Source organism: Strix aluco, chromosome 1, assembly GCF_031877795.1.
Source record: "Strix aluco isolate bStrAlu1 chromosome 1, bStrAlu1.hap1, whole genome shotgun sequence".
Classification (NCBI taxonomy): domain Eukaryota; kingdom Metazoa; phylum Chordata; class Aves; order Strigiformes; family Strigidae; genus Strix; species Strix aluco.
Genome location: NC_133931.1, coordinates 57,689,620 through 57,706,064, shown reverse-complemented (window position 1 = coordinate 57,706,064; position 16,445 = coordinate 57,689,620). Strand labels below are relative to the sequence as shown.

Sequence of the window (16,445 nt, the reverse complement as noted above, 5' to 3'; positions counted from 1 at the left end):
GTAGTTTCCCCATTTAAAAAAAACCCACAACAAAAACCAACAACACACTAACTGTACTGTTTCAATAATAATCAAATTGGAAAGACACTGTTGAACAAATTGTTTAACAAACAAGCTCATGAATTCAGATGTCACATCAGGTAGATTAAGACCACCTGAGGGAGCAAGCAATGGAATTTGAAACAACAGCCTTATACACCCTGGGTGCACCTGGAAACTCACGGAAACATCAGAGGGATTGCTACAGCTCCTGATCTGAAAGCAAGACATCAGGAAGCACTAAATCAAGTGCCACTCTACTGCTTCTGTATCAAGTCTTCCATTAAGAGACATTAAATGCTTTAGAGCACTGAAGAACCACAGAAAGTGCAAGGCTGTTCAAAATATTCTTAAAAGTAAGAAGAAAAAAGTATTTACTAAAAGGAACAATGCATAGCAGTTATTTAAGTGCAGTTCGTTACTCACTCTTTCTCCAAGTCCCCAAGAGCTTGAGTTCCCCTTCTAGTGCTGTTTCATTTATAGGGACAATCCAGATCAACATATACTTGAAGTTTAGTTCTATTAATCAAACCAAAGTCACCAGAATTTACAAGAAAGAAGGGTGGTTTGTTGGTTGGTTTTTGTGCCTTCTGTCCCACCCTGCTCCCAAGTGTGAGAAAATACTCTATAAAGAATTTAAGATTTCTGTTTTTCTTTCAAAATGTTAAATCAAAGGAAGATCAACTATTCAATCTGAACCAGAATTATTGCCCTGTAGTTCCCATCTGTTTTCCTTCAAGGAAATATTTAAGGGATAAAAGCAAAACAATTTGAACAGCTACTGTTCTGCACTAAGCCATGCTCACAAGTAAGTAGACTCAATGAATAAAAGGATCTGAAAGTCATATTAAGTTATAGCCAATCCTTAATGCAGTTTTCCTGCTTGTTTATACCTGACTAGGTTGCATGGCATCATACATAACAGTAGTATACTACAAGGTTCTTAAGCACAGCTGAAGCAGAAAAACTTACCTAGTACGCATCAAGGATTTTTTTCTTTGTTCAGTTTTTAATATTAGGCGACTAAATGATTTGGGAAAAGAGACACATTATGAGACATAAATACCTTCCACAGCATCTTGCCATTTAGAAAGGAAAAAATACTTTTTTAAATTTAAACAACCAACCAACCAACCAACCTCTTTAATGATATCTTTGCAGATTATGAACTGGTTATTTCTGCATATGTCCTTTATACAAATTATTATATTCTTCTGCATCTTAGGTTTAGAGTTTGTATAAGAACATAAAAAAAGAAGTTTGTCTTTGCAAAGGCTGGTGCATGTTAGAAGCACTTGATATCTTGTTCATATCTCTCCTAGAGAGTGAATTAGACAAGTACAGCAAGCTCAGAACAGACAGAAGATAACACTATAAATCTATTTTGTAATTCAAGTGTACAGTGAGTCAAAGGATGAAAAAACCCAATCTTGTTACAGAATCCATTAGACTTGCCCTGTTCTTATGAAGCTTCAGGCCTATGAGATATGCCAGGATATAATCCCACCATGTACTCTTGAAGGCTGGTTTAACTCACCTAGACTCCTCATGGCAATCTACCGTGTTTTACAAGAACTTCAGGGGTTGTCTGTGTGCACACACAGACATGTGTGTGTATTTCTATGTGAAAAAGTATCATCTGGAGTAAAAACTATTCTTCAATCAACATTAAATGAATCCGAGCACATGAAATACGAATAAGTGCTCTCACTCAAGAAAAAAAGCACCTTGCTTCTGTTGTAGCTTGGTCCTCCACATTTGAGGTGTTCAAGAAAATAAAGATAATTATTAATAAGGCACTGCCTAACACCATGCAGCACATTCTGCGTTTGCTTCAAGATGCAGAATGGCTAACTCTCCACAATTAAGAGAATCGTAGCATAACACAGTTGATAATGTCTCCAGCAACATTCATGACAGTTTTCAATATAAGATTGAGTTGCTTAATATAAATTACGCTTGCACAGAAGAATAAGGATCCATGATCATCCACACTTTTTGCAGTTTAACACAGTCTTCATTCTTCATGATGGAAAAATAAAACTATCAACTTTAATCCACATATGACAAATTAACTACAAAGTATATTACATGTATCAAAAAGTACGTATTTTCAAATAATTAAAAAAGAGGGAGTGGGGAAACGATACCCAGAGAGTGAGGACTCAATTTATTGTCAGGTTTTCATTACAGATATTTTCCAGCCTGCTCTCTCATGCAATCTCTATTGCATGCACTAACCCAAAATCACAGAAGGAATGTTCTCTGTTTCTGCAACTTCTGAAGACCAACTAGACAATTTGCTTGATTTGATTGCTGAGAAGAGATTCCTTTTTGCTCTCTATAGAAATGAAGTCTTCTTAAACTGTCAAAATTGTACTGCCTATCGTAGAGAAAGTAAAAGACTTTTCAACTCTTCTTTTTGTTTATATTAAATACTACGGGGGGGTGGGGGGTGGAGCTTTCTACTTTTACACTCCAGAATGCATGTTGTTCCCACATCATTTAAATTCTTGGCTAAAATAAAGATAACAATATAAAATTTAAAATATGTCCTGGATTTGACTTACTACAGTAATGGTATTTTGGAAAGAATAATTTATTGTTCCTGAAACCTAACATTACTTTAAATATACGTGGATTTTATAATTCTTCAAATTTAAGCTTAAAAGCAAACAAATGTAAGATACCACATTATGAGGAAGCAATTCAAGTTTGACTTCAGAGAAATTTTATCAGTCAAGATCTTCCACTACAGGTGATTGATGTTATGCTTTATGTTGCAGACATTAATTGGCAGGTTTTTTTCTCGGATTTTTTTGATCCTTTGCATGTGAACACAGAAAAAGAAAAAATTAGTATTTTCTTCAATTTTTTTTTAATCTATTCTAGTCCCAAACAGCACATCCCTCCTTCTTCATACAGCTTATCCAGCAAGGCTTTAAGTCCTTAAACTTTTATTCAATATTCATGTGCAGACAAATCACAAGAGACAAGAGTTTCACATACAGTCCTACAGGGATAATATAAAATACTACTAGTCAGTATACTTCATGCTCATCCACCTTTGGAAAAGGCATAAATACAATGTGCACAGGCCAGGCCCGAGGCTGCATTTCTTCCAGACTCTGCACTCTTGGGTATTTAAAAAGCAAACAAACCAACCACCTAGCCTTACTGATTTATGATATTATCAGTCAAAAGAAAACATCCAAAATATTAGAAAAACAAAAAACAAAAACCAAAACAGTTGTAAGTAATGGCACAGTAAGACAAGGCTTCTGCCCATAAAATAAAAGATGTGTTGATGACTGCAGCACAACAAATACCTCACAGGGTTGAACCACGCAAGGCTGTAAATCTTAACCATAACTGGATGATTTTAACTATCTACAAAAGGCTGGTTTTATTAAGAACATTAACAACTACTGACATACATTTTCCAACTCTAAAAATAGATCTGCATCTTCAGTGAAAGATAGCTTTAGATTTCTTTTGAACTGTGGCACCAGTCAACAGGCTGAAGAACATCTGCTCCATGCTTCATTTTACTAATCTGTTCAAGCCATCAAGCATCTACTCTAAGAAGAGCCTCTTACTGGACATTACAAAAGATCCAAACCACACAATTTAAGAAAACACTGAAAGGTATAGTCAAGACTTCCCCAATGCAAAATGGTAACCCAGAAGTTTCTACCCTTTTTACCAGAGGGTAAGCGACAGCTCTGTTATCTTACTTGCACCATTTTCCTTCTCTACTATTACTCAGAAGTCTGTGGAGAAGAACCATTTCTACATCATTCAGCAAAAGCAAAACATTTCTAGAACAGGCTACCAAATAAATTAAACTTGGCAAGTAGAGGGAGAGCCAGGTTTCCCCCACAGCTCAGCCAGGCTGTTGGATTAAAAAGAAGAAAGAATTTTAAAAAAATTAATTCAACTTCCTAAACTGAAAAGGTACCCGACTTGAAAAGTAAGTTGAAGGAAGCCACGACTCTAGGGAAAAAAAAAAAAAAAAAAAAGAGTAAATATTTCCCCAAATTTGTACAGTTTCACTGTGTCAAAGATGCTAAAATGTAAAACAAAAAATAATCCCACAATATAACTAATATTTATACAGTTATCTTGGAGATTGAAAAAATCTTGTAAGATTCAGTTAAGGAATGCCAAAGGACTGGCAAGGTAGGAAATATGGGGTGCGGGGTGGGGCAGTGGAAATGGATGAACATGGGAACAAAGTTTCAAACTGTGTTTCAAACTGTATTTCTTCTAAACTGGGGGGAAAAAGGCATAGGGAGAGGGAAAACAAATGTGCAAATCCTTAAGTTTTACACACTCTTTAAAATTTCTGCAGTTGAGAAGTTACAGTGGTAATGAGAGCTCAAAATGACAAAGAAGGTATTAGCAGAGCCTGCTTAATTAAGAATTATGTTACAATAAGCATTTGTGGAATACACATCGATATACAAAAATTGCCTAATAACTGAAAGTTCATGTTGCCTAAGCAACAGGTGCAGAACCCATCCTTGCACAACAGTTAGAGCCTCCCAGCACTGCCACACATAACATGGAATAGAAGAAAAAAAAAGCATATTTTTTTGTTAAATATGAAGTGATTAAGAAATAAGCAAAATGAATCAAAGAACGGAAATCAGTTAAAACAGCTAAATATGGGCTAAATGCAATTGGTTAGTAATCTACAGAATAAAGAAAAAACTGAGTGTTGTAAATCAGGGATCACTTTCAGTAAAAAACCTCAAAGTTAAGAACTAATTCCAACATGTGCTGATGACTTCCGCCTACTGGTTTTCTCATCTGCAAGGAATGCATATACACTTCAATATGATGGCATAAATTACAGCAAAACCACAAGGCCATTCAGAATGACATGCGAATGATGCAAAGGATTAGGGATTACGAAACTCATTTACTTTACTCCATTGGTCAATATTTGCAGCCCATATACCTCAAAGTCCTGAAAATACTTGTTCCTACCAATTATATATCCATTATCTACACACTAGAACTACCTGGCTGTAGGGATCCTAAATCTATCAGCACAAACCAACAAGTTTTTTTGTAAAGATGAGATAGGCATATACAGGATGCAACAGGAGGGTGCAACACCCTGGAACACAAGCAGTGATGCCCAGCTCAGATACAGACCAGTGAAAGCATCATCTCTGGTGGTTAACAAACACCCCAAGCACACAGCCTTATGCAGGCACAGGGAAAGTCTCAGCACATCAAGCTAACCTAAACTCAGGTATTTATCAATAAGCACGAGTTGCACTATATAAAAGTTATTTTTAAATAAGATTTAAATTTTAATACTTAAAATTGGGTTTAGGATGATAAACTTCAGTACTGATGCAGCACACATAAATAACAGACTCCAATTTTAGTCTAAAAGCCATTGCCTGAGCATAAATATTTTTTGCAACACAGTTTAATTCTGACAACAGTCAATAGGTCTGTAGTTATGAAAATAAAACCATAGTTAAGCATTACTTTTGTTACATATCTCTAAGCTTTCAGGGAACTATCTACTGCTTAGGAACCCCCAAGCTTGACAAGGCATCTTTGTGTTTGATTTCCATGAATTCAGGGGAGCTATGTTTCTTTGTATGTTTTATACACTTTTGTACATAAACATCAGCAAACAAGTCTAAATTTCACTATCAAGTCAATACTTAAATATTACGTAAGCAGCTACGGTATGTTTTAAATGAAGAAAATGACTATGTCCATTTTCCCTCCCTCAATCCCTGTATCATTACTTTCAGTTTCTGTTGCACAGAAAAGCTTTACTCCCAGCACTTTCAGTTTCAGTTTAGCAGGGAAGTGCAAAAAATGAGTTCTGCTTGAGAAAGTCATCAAAAGTTAAGACAGCAACCAAGAGTCAGACAAAATGGAAAAAAAACAGGAGCCAGAGAAGACTAGAAGACAAGAGCTATTTAGGAAAAAAATTGTTTCTATCTATGGCTTACTTCAACATTACATGAGCCTTAATTATACCACAACGGTTAGCACTTTGTTTAAAGACAATCCCCCCTCACCCCACTTACTCCCGAAATAGTTTAAAATACGAGACTGGAAATAAGAATTTAAATTGCTTCTAGAAAGTGATTTGTAATGTTTGTACAGTTTCTAGGAAATCAGCGGCTAAAAGAGTCTTGTAGAAGAGAGTGTTTGCAGTTCTCTTGGAAAAAAAGATGAAACAGAAAACAAGACAGAAACCAAAGCTACAAGACTCTGAGCATCTCTGTAAGTCTCTGCAATAAATATGCATGCTTAAAAAAATCCTTATCTCAGGGTTAGCAAAAGCATCCTAAGAATTCTGCACAGATTAACATTTTGACTTATAAAAAATAAAAGGAAATTTAAAAAGAAAACGCAAATAATATAGTGCACAATAATCCATTTAAGGTTTCTAGCCCTTTCTCCTCTTTTTAAAGTGGACATTAAACAAGAAACAGCCAATTGCAGTGGAAAGCAAGTTTCCATTTTATGTTGGTTCATCTTCTTGCAGAAGAAAAACAAACAAACCCAAACTGTGTTTGCTGTTATTCCAGTGCACCAGTAAATCCCCCACATCAGTTACAGCCACCTGATACAGATACACCTATTTATGTGGGAGGCGCACACAGAGAGCTGATCTCAAGGACTTAACTGCACACCCCCTTTTCACAATTACTAGCTATGACAAAACACATGAAGTGTTTCCAAATGTAGGTTAGAGGGGAGTGTCAAAACATCATGTGCAGCACGAGACATTAGTTGGGGGGATGCCGTGACAGGCAAGAACATGTTCTTAGAGAGCTATTTACCAACATATACTAAAAAAAGGCTTTGAGACTTCACAATATTGTGGTAACTTCTACGCACAGCTCATGACAAAGCTGATTAATTCTCCTTTTATCATATCAAATGAAAATGGTGTGCTTTTAGAGAAAGGTTGTTTTCAAACATTTATAGAAGCTTCTCTTCCAACATACTACTTATTTAGAAACTAGAGATTATTAGTGTTCTTATACTACTGCATTTATTTGCATACCCTTTTGATATCTAGTAGTAGCTCCTTAAAACATACAGTGCCTTTTTCTCTAAAATTTCAATAATATTGTGTAAATTTGCCCCAGTTCATGTGCAAGACCTACAAGGATAAACCAAAACAAAGCTATTGTTTACAAACTTTTATTTAAAAAAGAAACAAACAAAGCCCACACCAAGGCTGTTGCTCAACTTTGTTTATTCTGTGACAGTGCTCTGCTGTCACTGCATTCACCATTTCCCTTCTGCTATGCATTTCCTCCATGTTGATCTACAAAAACATTCCTCCTCTCTCTAGCAAAGGTATGCTTTTTAGGTTCACTCTGCCAGGAAGACTTTAGGGAAGATCGAGTTATTTACCACCAGAAATACTATAAAATATCAAGCTAATATTCTTTTAGAATGAAGACCTTTGTATACATCCCAAGTCTTTTCCTCTGAGCAAGACTGAAAACGATTACCTTGTACAATGCAATTTTGCTTTACTCCTTCCCTGACAAATAAACCCTTCCCCATTCTAAATATTTTCCTCTTATCTAGAGCAGCATTTCCACTTCTTTGCAAACAGCAACACGAAGCACCTGCAGCTCTCCCTCCATCCAAATCAAACATTTATGTCAGGCCCTGATCTGTCAGGGCTGAAACAATAATCCAGCATTTCCTCCCTGTGATATGGAGATCAAGAGACTATTTTCTGATTATGACACAGATTTAATATAAAATTCAACACAATCTTAGGAGTGTTGAGTTTCTTTCAGAGTGCCAAGGGTCAGAGATGGTTTATTTTTCAAATTGCATTGTTTCTGAACAGGTGTTTACTGCTCTGGTTTACTATGACAACCACCCATGTTATAGACTACATGCAGTATCTATTTGTTAGGATCCTTTTGTTCAAGCAATTACATTGCTCTCTAGAGGAAGGCCACCAACCAGTATCTTTGCCTTCTTGTAGCCATATTGGTCACAACACACTTTCAGAGGTTACAGGAAGAAAAACCTTTTAAAAATATGCCTTTTTAATGGAATATTTAGAATTTTAGAGTTAAATACTGTAACAGTTCAACTATCAGAAGAAACATTTTACAAAGAATATTATTAATTCCATGGAGCAGGAATTACATCTTCTTCCTCTTTCCTTTCACTGGCTGTACTGGTATCCTACAGGCCGGTATTTTATGGGAAATAATAAAGCCCATGATTTGTTTTTTAGAATTGGAGCACTACAGTTCTGACAAGCATTGCTTATACCTTCTGTGCCCTGCTGTATTTCATATTTTCTCCTCCCCTCACCCACTAACAGGAATGAAGGAATCCAATAACATGGAAACACAGCTTTATAGAGAAAGATGTAAGACTACCCAGAATTGGAATGCACGTAGATAACCACCAAAACTCCGTACCATGCAACTTTACAAAAACACACAAAGCAAGCTAATGCAAAAGCAAATCAGTATTTCCACACTAACAGAAAACAGAGATTTATGACCACAGCTAAGAAGCCAAATAAGCCCTCTGCTCAGACCATAAAAAAAAAAAAAAAAAAAAAGCCCTGCAGTATGACTGTTCTGTTTCCTGCAGGAAATGAGATGCTTGTATTAGATACCCCTGTGGTTTTCATACTGTAAATGTATCAGCTGGTACAAATCCTCTGGAGAGGACTATTAACTAATGCTTAGAAAGAGCAGTGGCAATAGCAAACCGCACACAGCACCTCAGAGAAGAGGGGACAAAAGCTGACAAGCTATCCCTAAACAATCTGAGGGCCAACAGTTGAAGAACACATCTTGTAGTAGAGGCGATGTCTGTGAGGAATACACGTACCCACGCCCGCTTATTGCCCCCTTACACCACTCACTGTTTCTTTCTTTAAATAAGAAACCTATTGCACATCAGCATTCCTCTTATATAGGAGCCACAAGCCCATCCTACCGCTCCTCATCAAACCATTCCTGCTTACACACGGTAGAGGAGCATCATCCACAGGCTGTACACATCTTATGCATGGCCATTTTTCCTCCTTGCTACTGTGTTTCGATTTTTTTTTTTTTTGGTTTGTTTTTTGGTTTTTTAATGTTTCCGAGTTGCCCGGGCGCTAAGACAACTTCTAGCCGAGGCAGCCCCCCCGCCCGGGACAGGGCTCCCTTCCCCCGGCAGCCGCCGCTGCTCCCCCACCGACCGCTCCCGCCCGGCGGGCTGGGTGGAGTCGCTCGCCCTCGCAGGACAAGCGCCGACCGCGTTCTCCATTGCAAACCCACTGCCAGGGCCTGAAGGGGGGGGGGAGGAGAGAAGAGGGGGAGGAGGAAGGGAAAAGAAGGTGTAAACCTGTCTGGGGGAGAGCCCGGGGACGGAGAGGGCCGGGGGGGGGCAGCGGGGAGACAAAGGAGGGATGGAGAGCGCCCAAGGAAAAGGGGGAAGCCGGGGAGGGGGCGCTACCGGGGAGCCCCGCGGGGCACCTGCCCGCCCCGGCACACGCCCCGCACACACACACACAGATCCCCGCACACACACTTACCCAGCAGCAGCAGGCGGTGCGTCTGCCTGTACTCCCGCTTCTGCTCCTTGAGCGCCCGGTCGATGCTCTTGCTGACTTTCCTCGCCTCCTTCTCCGCCTCCCGCTCCTCCAGGCGCAGCTTCTCCCAGGGTCTCTGCAGCGCCGGCGGCTGGTGCAGCGCCTGCTGCCGCGCCGCCTTCCCCCCGCCGCCGGGGCCGCCGGCCTTGGGCAGCGGCGGCCGCTCGGGGGCCGCCCCGTTACCGCCGCCGTTCTGCAGCAGCAGCAGCGGCGGCCCGTCCGCCTCCCCGCCGGGCTTACCGCCGGGCCGGAGCGGGGCGCCGAGGGGCTGCGGCTGCGGGGCGGCGTGAGGCTCCGCCGGCGCTTCGGGCTCCGAGGCGGCGCCGGCGCTGGAGATGGAGCCGCCGCCACCGCCGGCGTCGCCGAAGAGCCGCGGGCGCAGGCTGTAGCAGAGCCCCATGGCTCGGTGCCCCCGCCGGGGACGGGCTCTGGCGCGGCGGGGTTTGGCCTCAGCGCTTCCCGCCGGCCCTACGCGCCGGGGCGGCGGCGGCGGGTGGGGAGGGGGCGCCGCGGAGCCCCTCACGGCCCCGCTGGGCCATCTTGCATTTTCCCCTCCCCGGGCGGTGGCAACGGCTCCTCAGCGCCGATCACCTGACACCGAGCCGCCACCGCCGGGTCCACCTTACCGTAAATACCCCAGCGCCAGCCCACCGCGCAGCGCCGGGCGCCGGCGGGGGAAGGGCGGGGGCACGCCGCCCGCGCCGCCACACAGGCGCACACACGTTCGCAGCCCCCCCCCCCCCACTCTCCACCGCGTCCCCAAACAGCTCCGCCGTCCCCTCACGCCACCCCGCCTGATGGCCGCCTTCCCGCGCCGAGGGGGCGAGGGTTTCCCAGCCTGTGTGCACAGGCTGGGAAACCCTCGCCCCCTCGCTTGCCTACACCACCCGCCCGCCTTGTTTCCTCCCTCCTGGAAGAGCCACCGGGCCTCCCTCAGGGGCGGCCCAGGCCCGAGCCCCAGACGGACAACCTCTCCCCCGGCATCCTCAGGGAAAAAACCAAGGCCGAGGCCTCTCCCAGAGAGGGACACCCCTCAGGGGTGACAGCGGCCCCGCGGTGAGGCCGAGGCAGCCCCCGCCAGCCTGCCATCCATCCTCACAGCTACAACACGGTTTTCAGCCCCTGTACACAACAGGCGGCTTCTCGCCCACACGCTGACTAACGGTGCCGTGGGAGGACGGCTTTGGGTGCGACGGTAGGAGAAAATAATCAGCGGTGTGCGGGTTCACTCGCTCGCTCAGTCGGTGTTGGCAGTAGTAGTACTCCAGCAGCGTGATGCTGTGGGCCGTGGAGGGAAGGCTGGTGCTTGAAGTCAGCCAGTTCAAAGGCAGTTTGCAGTCCTCCTGACGAGAAGTCACGGACAAATTCAGGTTACTCCAAATGGGTCTCAAATGGGCTCTCCTTCTGCTTCATCCATCTCCACATTCTTCATAATCTCAGCAGTTTTTCTACTCTAGTATCTCATTAAATCCCAAGTCTTTTTGCGGGAACACGTGGCTACTGTATGAAACTGTGTCTCTAAATCTTAAAGGTCGTATGTTCACTATTAATGATTGACGTATACCTCAGCATAATTTAGAGTCTCTTCAGTAACATTGACAGCGTTCATGAACCTCTTTATTCATGCAGTGTCTCTCTGGATTCTGTAATGACCCTGTTGTATTAGGTCATTGGTTTTGTCTCCTAATTTTTTCGAGTGGCCAATATTGTATTAATAGATGCAGCTATTTATATACCACTGTATGAAGAAATGGAGGGAGGTACAATTCCTATACTTCTTTACAATGAACAAATTAGAGCAAATTGGCCAGTTTTTAATTCCTTGGGTATGGGAAACAGAATTGTTTTCGTGACAGATCTATTCGTGTCAAATGATTTAGCAAACGTCCTCTAAAATATGTATTTACCAAGCAGTAAGTTGTGCATTAACATTCACTGGAAAAAAACCCCAACACCCTACATTAGCATAAAATAAATAGCTGCCTTTTAACTGAAAGCATCAACTGTCTGTGATTGCACCACACAAAGGAAATATTGCCAGTGAAAATATTAGCAGGATCCAACACACTGTAGACGTTGTTCTCTTATACCCTTCAAAATGCTTACCAACTATTTGGACAGATGCCTTAGCTCCAAGAAGAGCATCCAATAGCTGTTGCTTCTGTTGTATGTTTTAATACATGCTTATGTAATGTCCTGGTTGCAATCTTCTTGCAAAACATATAAACGGTTCCATCACAGCAGAGGATGTTTCACCACTATTGCAGTGCTGCTGTGTCTTGACTGAAAGTTTTTATGGACCATAAGGATATACCATGTCTTAGGCTGTTAGTGGAAGATTTCAGTTTTCAGCTGAAAATGGGGCAGGAGTTTGGATAAGTAGAATCTAAATGTTCAATCTGGACTGAATAGCCAGAATCCTGGGATTAATGGCTGTCTGCTTCTCAGTGTAATTGGATCACATAGGAGAATTTTCTACTTGTCCAACAATACAACAAAAACATGAAAAAAATATCAAAGTAATGGTGAAAGTTAGGGAGGCAATATTTGGGGCCCAAATGTCAATGTGCATACTTAGTTTTGTGAAGGTGATTCTTTGAGCTCAGTGCATACAACAGCATTTGCAGAATCATGAGCTGCTTTCCCAATAGTAAAAGACATGCCGTAATCTGGCCAAAATAGTTCAGATTAGGTAAAATTTCTCCTAATAAAGTTCTCCTGGGCATGAACAGTGTATGCTCAGTGAGTAACAGGGAAGCTGAGTGATATATTCAGGGTTACAGAGGAGACCTGGCATAATATGGACTGTAAAATGACATGCTTTATAATAATTTTGAAATAGCAGCCAATGTAATAACAACTATGGATAGGTAGCATCCTTGAAAAACAGGCCACTCAGCCAAACACTGATACAGATATTCTACCTTATAAAATGTCAGAGTATTTTGGTCCACTGAAAGATCCTGCAGTGACCTACAAGAGCAAATTTGGTCTTGAGGGAGAAGTATTCTTACTTTTTTTCTTATGACTTCTAATAAAGAACAATAAACAGACTGTCTTCTTTCTTTCCTCAGAGGAATAGTGATCATCACTACTTCCAGATGATCGTGGATTGGGATTTTCAAGAATTTAAAGTGAGAAAGTCAGTATGATGCAGTTTTCTGATCTGAATACTCTTTGGAGAATCTTTCATGGAATAACGTTCAACATTTTCTAAGGTTAGTCATCCAAATCAGAGCTTAATGACTGGCTTTGTTTTTCAGTAGTACTAATTACCTATGATTTTCATTATCTTAACTGAAATTAGAATCACAGAGTCCTAGAACATCCCAGGACTGTTCTATGGGGAAGGGACCCCAAAAGGGATCCCTTGAAACATCACCTGGTCCAACCTTTCATGGGAAAGGTAGCCTAGATGAGATTATCTATCACCGTGTTCAACTGCGTCTTGAAAACCTCCAGAGATGGGCACTCTACCACAACCACTCTAGAGGTTGTTCTGGTGAATGATTGCTCTCAATGTAAAAAACGTCTTTCTTATACCCAGATGAAACCTCTCCTGGTGCCACTTGCACTTGTGGCCCCTTGTCTTCTCCATGTAGCATCTTGTGGCTCTCCTCCATCCTATTTGTAGCTGCCCTTTAAGTACAGGAATACTGTGATGAGGTACCTCTTGAGCCTTCTTTTCTCCAGGGAGAAAAGAAACTCCCTCCTGAGCCTTCTCCAGGGAGAAGAGACCTAACTCCTTCAATCTCCTCATGGGGCCGGTTCTCCAGCCCTTTGATCATCTTCGTGACAGTCCTTTGGACCCTCTCCAGTCTGTCCATGTCTTTTTTGAATTGTGCAGACAGTTAATGAAAAAATACATATATATATATATACTTTCAATGTATAGTTCCATCTAAGAAATAAATAGAGGTGTTTTCCAGTCATATGCAGCAGCTAGGTATGCCCACAAGATGGCTCTACTTACTTCAAGGAGTAATACAATTCTAGTAAGTAAATTTATAAATATTACTCCTATGAAGAACCATCTTTACAATTTCTTAAAAAGGAGTGAAATTTATGCATTTCTTGAACACTCATATGAAAATAGTTTGTATTCTTTTTCTGGTTTTATAATAATTTTTATTTGACAATGTTTTCCTACACTATGTAGCTTTTTGAGATTTATACTGTGTTCCAAGTTTAACCAAAAGAGGAGTGCTTGTAAACAAACTCAAACAAATGTAGTAACTGCGGTTGCCTTGAAAATGTAACTGTGTGGGAATTAAAGAGACCCCAGTTAAATGGATCTGTAAGAAGTTTGAGAAGGCAAGAATCTCGAAGGCAAGGAGAAGCTTTCCTGGGACTGGACATTTGTTCGTCTTCTTGTTGCTCTGATTAGTGCCTGTATCAGTGGATGAGTTTATCCATATTCTGACTGTATCCTGGTCAGAATAGTGCTATGAATTCAGAAACTGTAAATTCAGAGCCTGCACTGGGATATTATTGCTAAATGACTTTGATGTTTTTTCCTCAAGATTTTTCAGGACCTCAGTGATGATTAGTGAAAAATGTTGCAAGGTTTTTTGGGTTTATTAATGAGGTAGAAGCAAAAAAAAGGAAAAAAAAAAAAGGCAGAAAAAGCAGAGAAACATGTGCTGTGGCAAATGCTAGATATTTGCAAAACTCCCATTGAGGTTAATTTTCGTTATGGATAAAGGGTCTAGGATGTACCCAGCTTCCATCAGATGACAACAATCTCTTACCTTCTTTGACATGCACTTGTCAAAAACCTATTTGCTTCTTGTGGGATGAATACTATTATTTTTGTTATTAAGGTTTGTAATAAGCGCTGAACTGTGTACATAGTGTGCCTGTACTGCCCTACTGTATCATTCCTGTTATATGGGAAAAGGAAAATACTGTTCTTTCATATATGCTTTGCTCCCTAAAGGCTGGAATCTACGTTGCTGATAGAAAGTTTAGCAGTAAACACAGCTACACCAACAAATCTTATCTGTGTGAAATGTATGGAGATTAGATGAGTCTCCTGACCTGCAAATCTCAGGAAGTGCAAAGACAGAAGACCGGGAGAAGACTTTTCCCTTGGTCTTCTCTTTGAGAGATACCCTAAACCTGCAGCATAGTTTCCTTCCTTGTGACCTGAAAAGCTATGCAGAGGTATGAATATGGTAATTTTTGTATTGTGTGTCTGAAAGCACTGGCTGCCTTTCCTCTCCAAGCTCTTTACAGGACACCCCAAGATTTAGAACTACTTCATCCTATAGTCTGTCCTTCCCAACATCATCTCAGAGCTATGATCTCCAGGAGAAAAAATTAGCTTCACAATTTACCTTGATACTATTATTTTAAATGCTAGTAATTTGGGGAGCCAATTTTAACTGCTAAATTGATGCAGTCACCTAGTGTTCATTAGACCTGTGGAAATCTCAGCTACATGAATCCCATAAATTATTTTAAGCTCATTCTTCAAAGTTTCTGTTTTGTTTCACTGATAGATCAGTAAATAAAAATCAGATAGGCAAATTATTTTGGACTGCAGTGAGCCCTTCTAGTTTCTATAACACAGACAGACAATAAATATGCTGCCTCTGTTTTTACAGAACAACTCCAACCTTCACCACAAATTATATATGCTACTTCTACTGGTTGCTTGAAGATTCTTAAAGTGGGACCAAAGTAAGTCTTACAGTGGGAATTCAGCTACAAATGTAATAGTTGTAGAGCAACAGTTATCCAAATCTAATTTTATCAAATAATCTCTCACTCATCACCATGGTATTTTTTTGCGCTTGTCATATCTGAGCATGATAGCAGTAAAACAATTTACCACTTCTTTTTGGAGAGCCTCTTTCATATAGACACTGTAAACTGACAGCTCTTAAAGCAGAATTTTAGTTTGTTACTGATGATAAAAGAATAAAGGATTTAGGTTTATTAAAAGTGGGGCCATCAGTGCCACCTGTATTAAAGTTGCCTTGTACGTCCCATTATTAGACTAATTTTCTTTGCTTAAAACTGTACAAAATGCGCTAAATTTCCCCTGTTGAAGTCTGTTTCGACCTGAATGTTTTTGTTTAAATTCCAAAATACCTCAGCCATTTGCACAAAGAGTTTAATGAGAAAAAACCTGTTGCAATGTAAAAACATCTTGTTGACTTTCAGAAGGTTAATTGTTTATCATTCTTGCATTAGTCGTGATAGATCTTTTTGCTTTAAGATGAGTGATTACCAGTATATAGAAGACATTTTATGCAATGTTGGAGTAGACAAGCTTAAGGGAATTTACTGTAAGTACCAAAATAAGATAAAAGTAGGTCAGCTTGCTTGAAAACTAGGTTCTGAGCAAATGAAGTAAGAAAACAGTTAGAAAGGGGTTTAAAATGCAAATTGTGGGATAAGGTAATTTTTTGAGGTAGTGTATGAAACAGGGAAGGGTAGAAGCAAAGCAAAGCAAATTGGAGTTTTTGTATGCTTGGCAGTGTTATCAGACAACATAATGGGCTATTGTCAGAGGCATAACTGTTGATTTCTCTGTAGCCTTTAGTTTTTTCTACCTCTAAAGGAATTTGAATAATAAACTATGAGGCTCCCAGTGATCTCTTTTAAGTATCTTTGTAGAGATTTCTTTAAAAAGTCTGTTGAGCCATGTTTGAGTCAGGGTTTTGTAATATTTCTTGTGTTGTGAATATGGTTTTTTTGCTCTGAGAAAATCTGATCAAATCTGACCATACTGTAACACTTTATAGACTGTAACTTGCACAATCTGAAACGCAGA

The 16,445-nt window shown here is 40.7% G+C and overlaps 1 protein-coding gene across 1 annotated transcript in view; it reads right to left on the bottom strand.

Moving 5' to 3' along the window:
- Positions 1-10,276, bottom strand: part of GNAL (G protein subunit alpha L) — a 192,136-nt gene extending 181,860 nt beyond the window's left edge. Inside the window, exon 1 of the mRNA XM_074822124.1 lies at positions 9,605-10,276. Within this exon, the coding sequence (XP_074678225.1) occupies positions 9,605-10,061 (457 nt within the window). The 5' untranslated portion in view covers positions 10,062-10,276. The remainder of the gene's footprint in view (positions 1-9,604) is intronic.
- Positions 10,277-16,445: the final 6,169 nt, after the last annotated feature.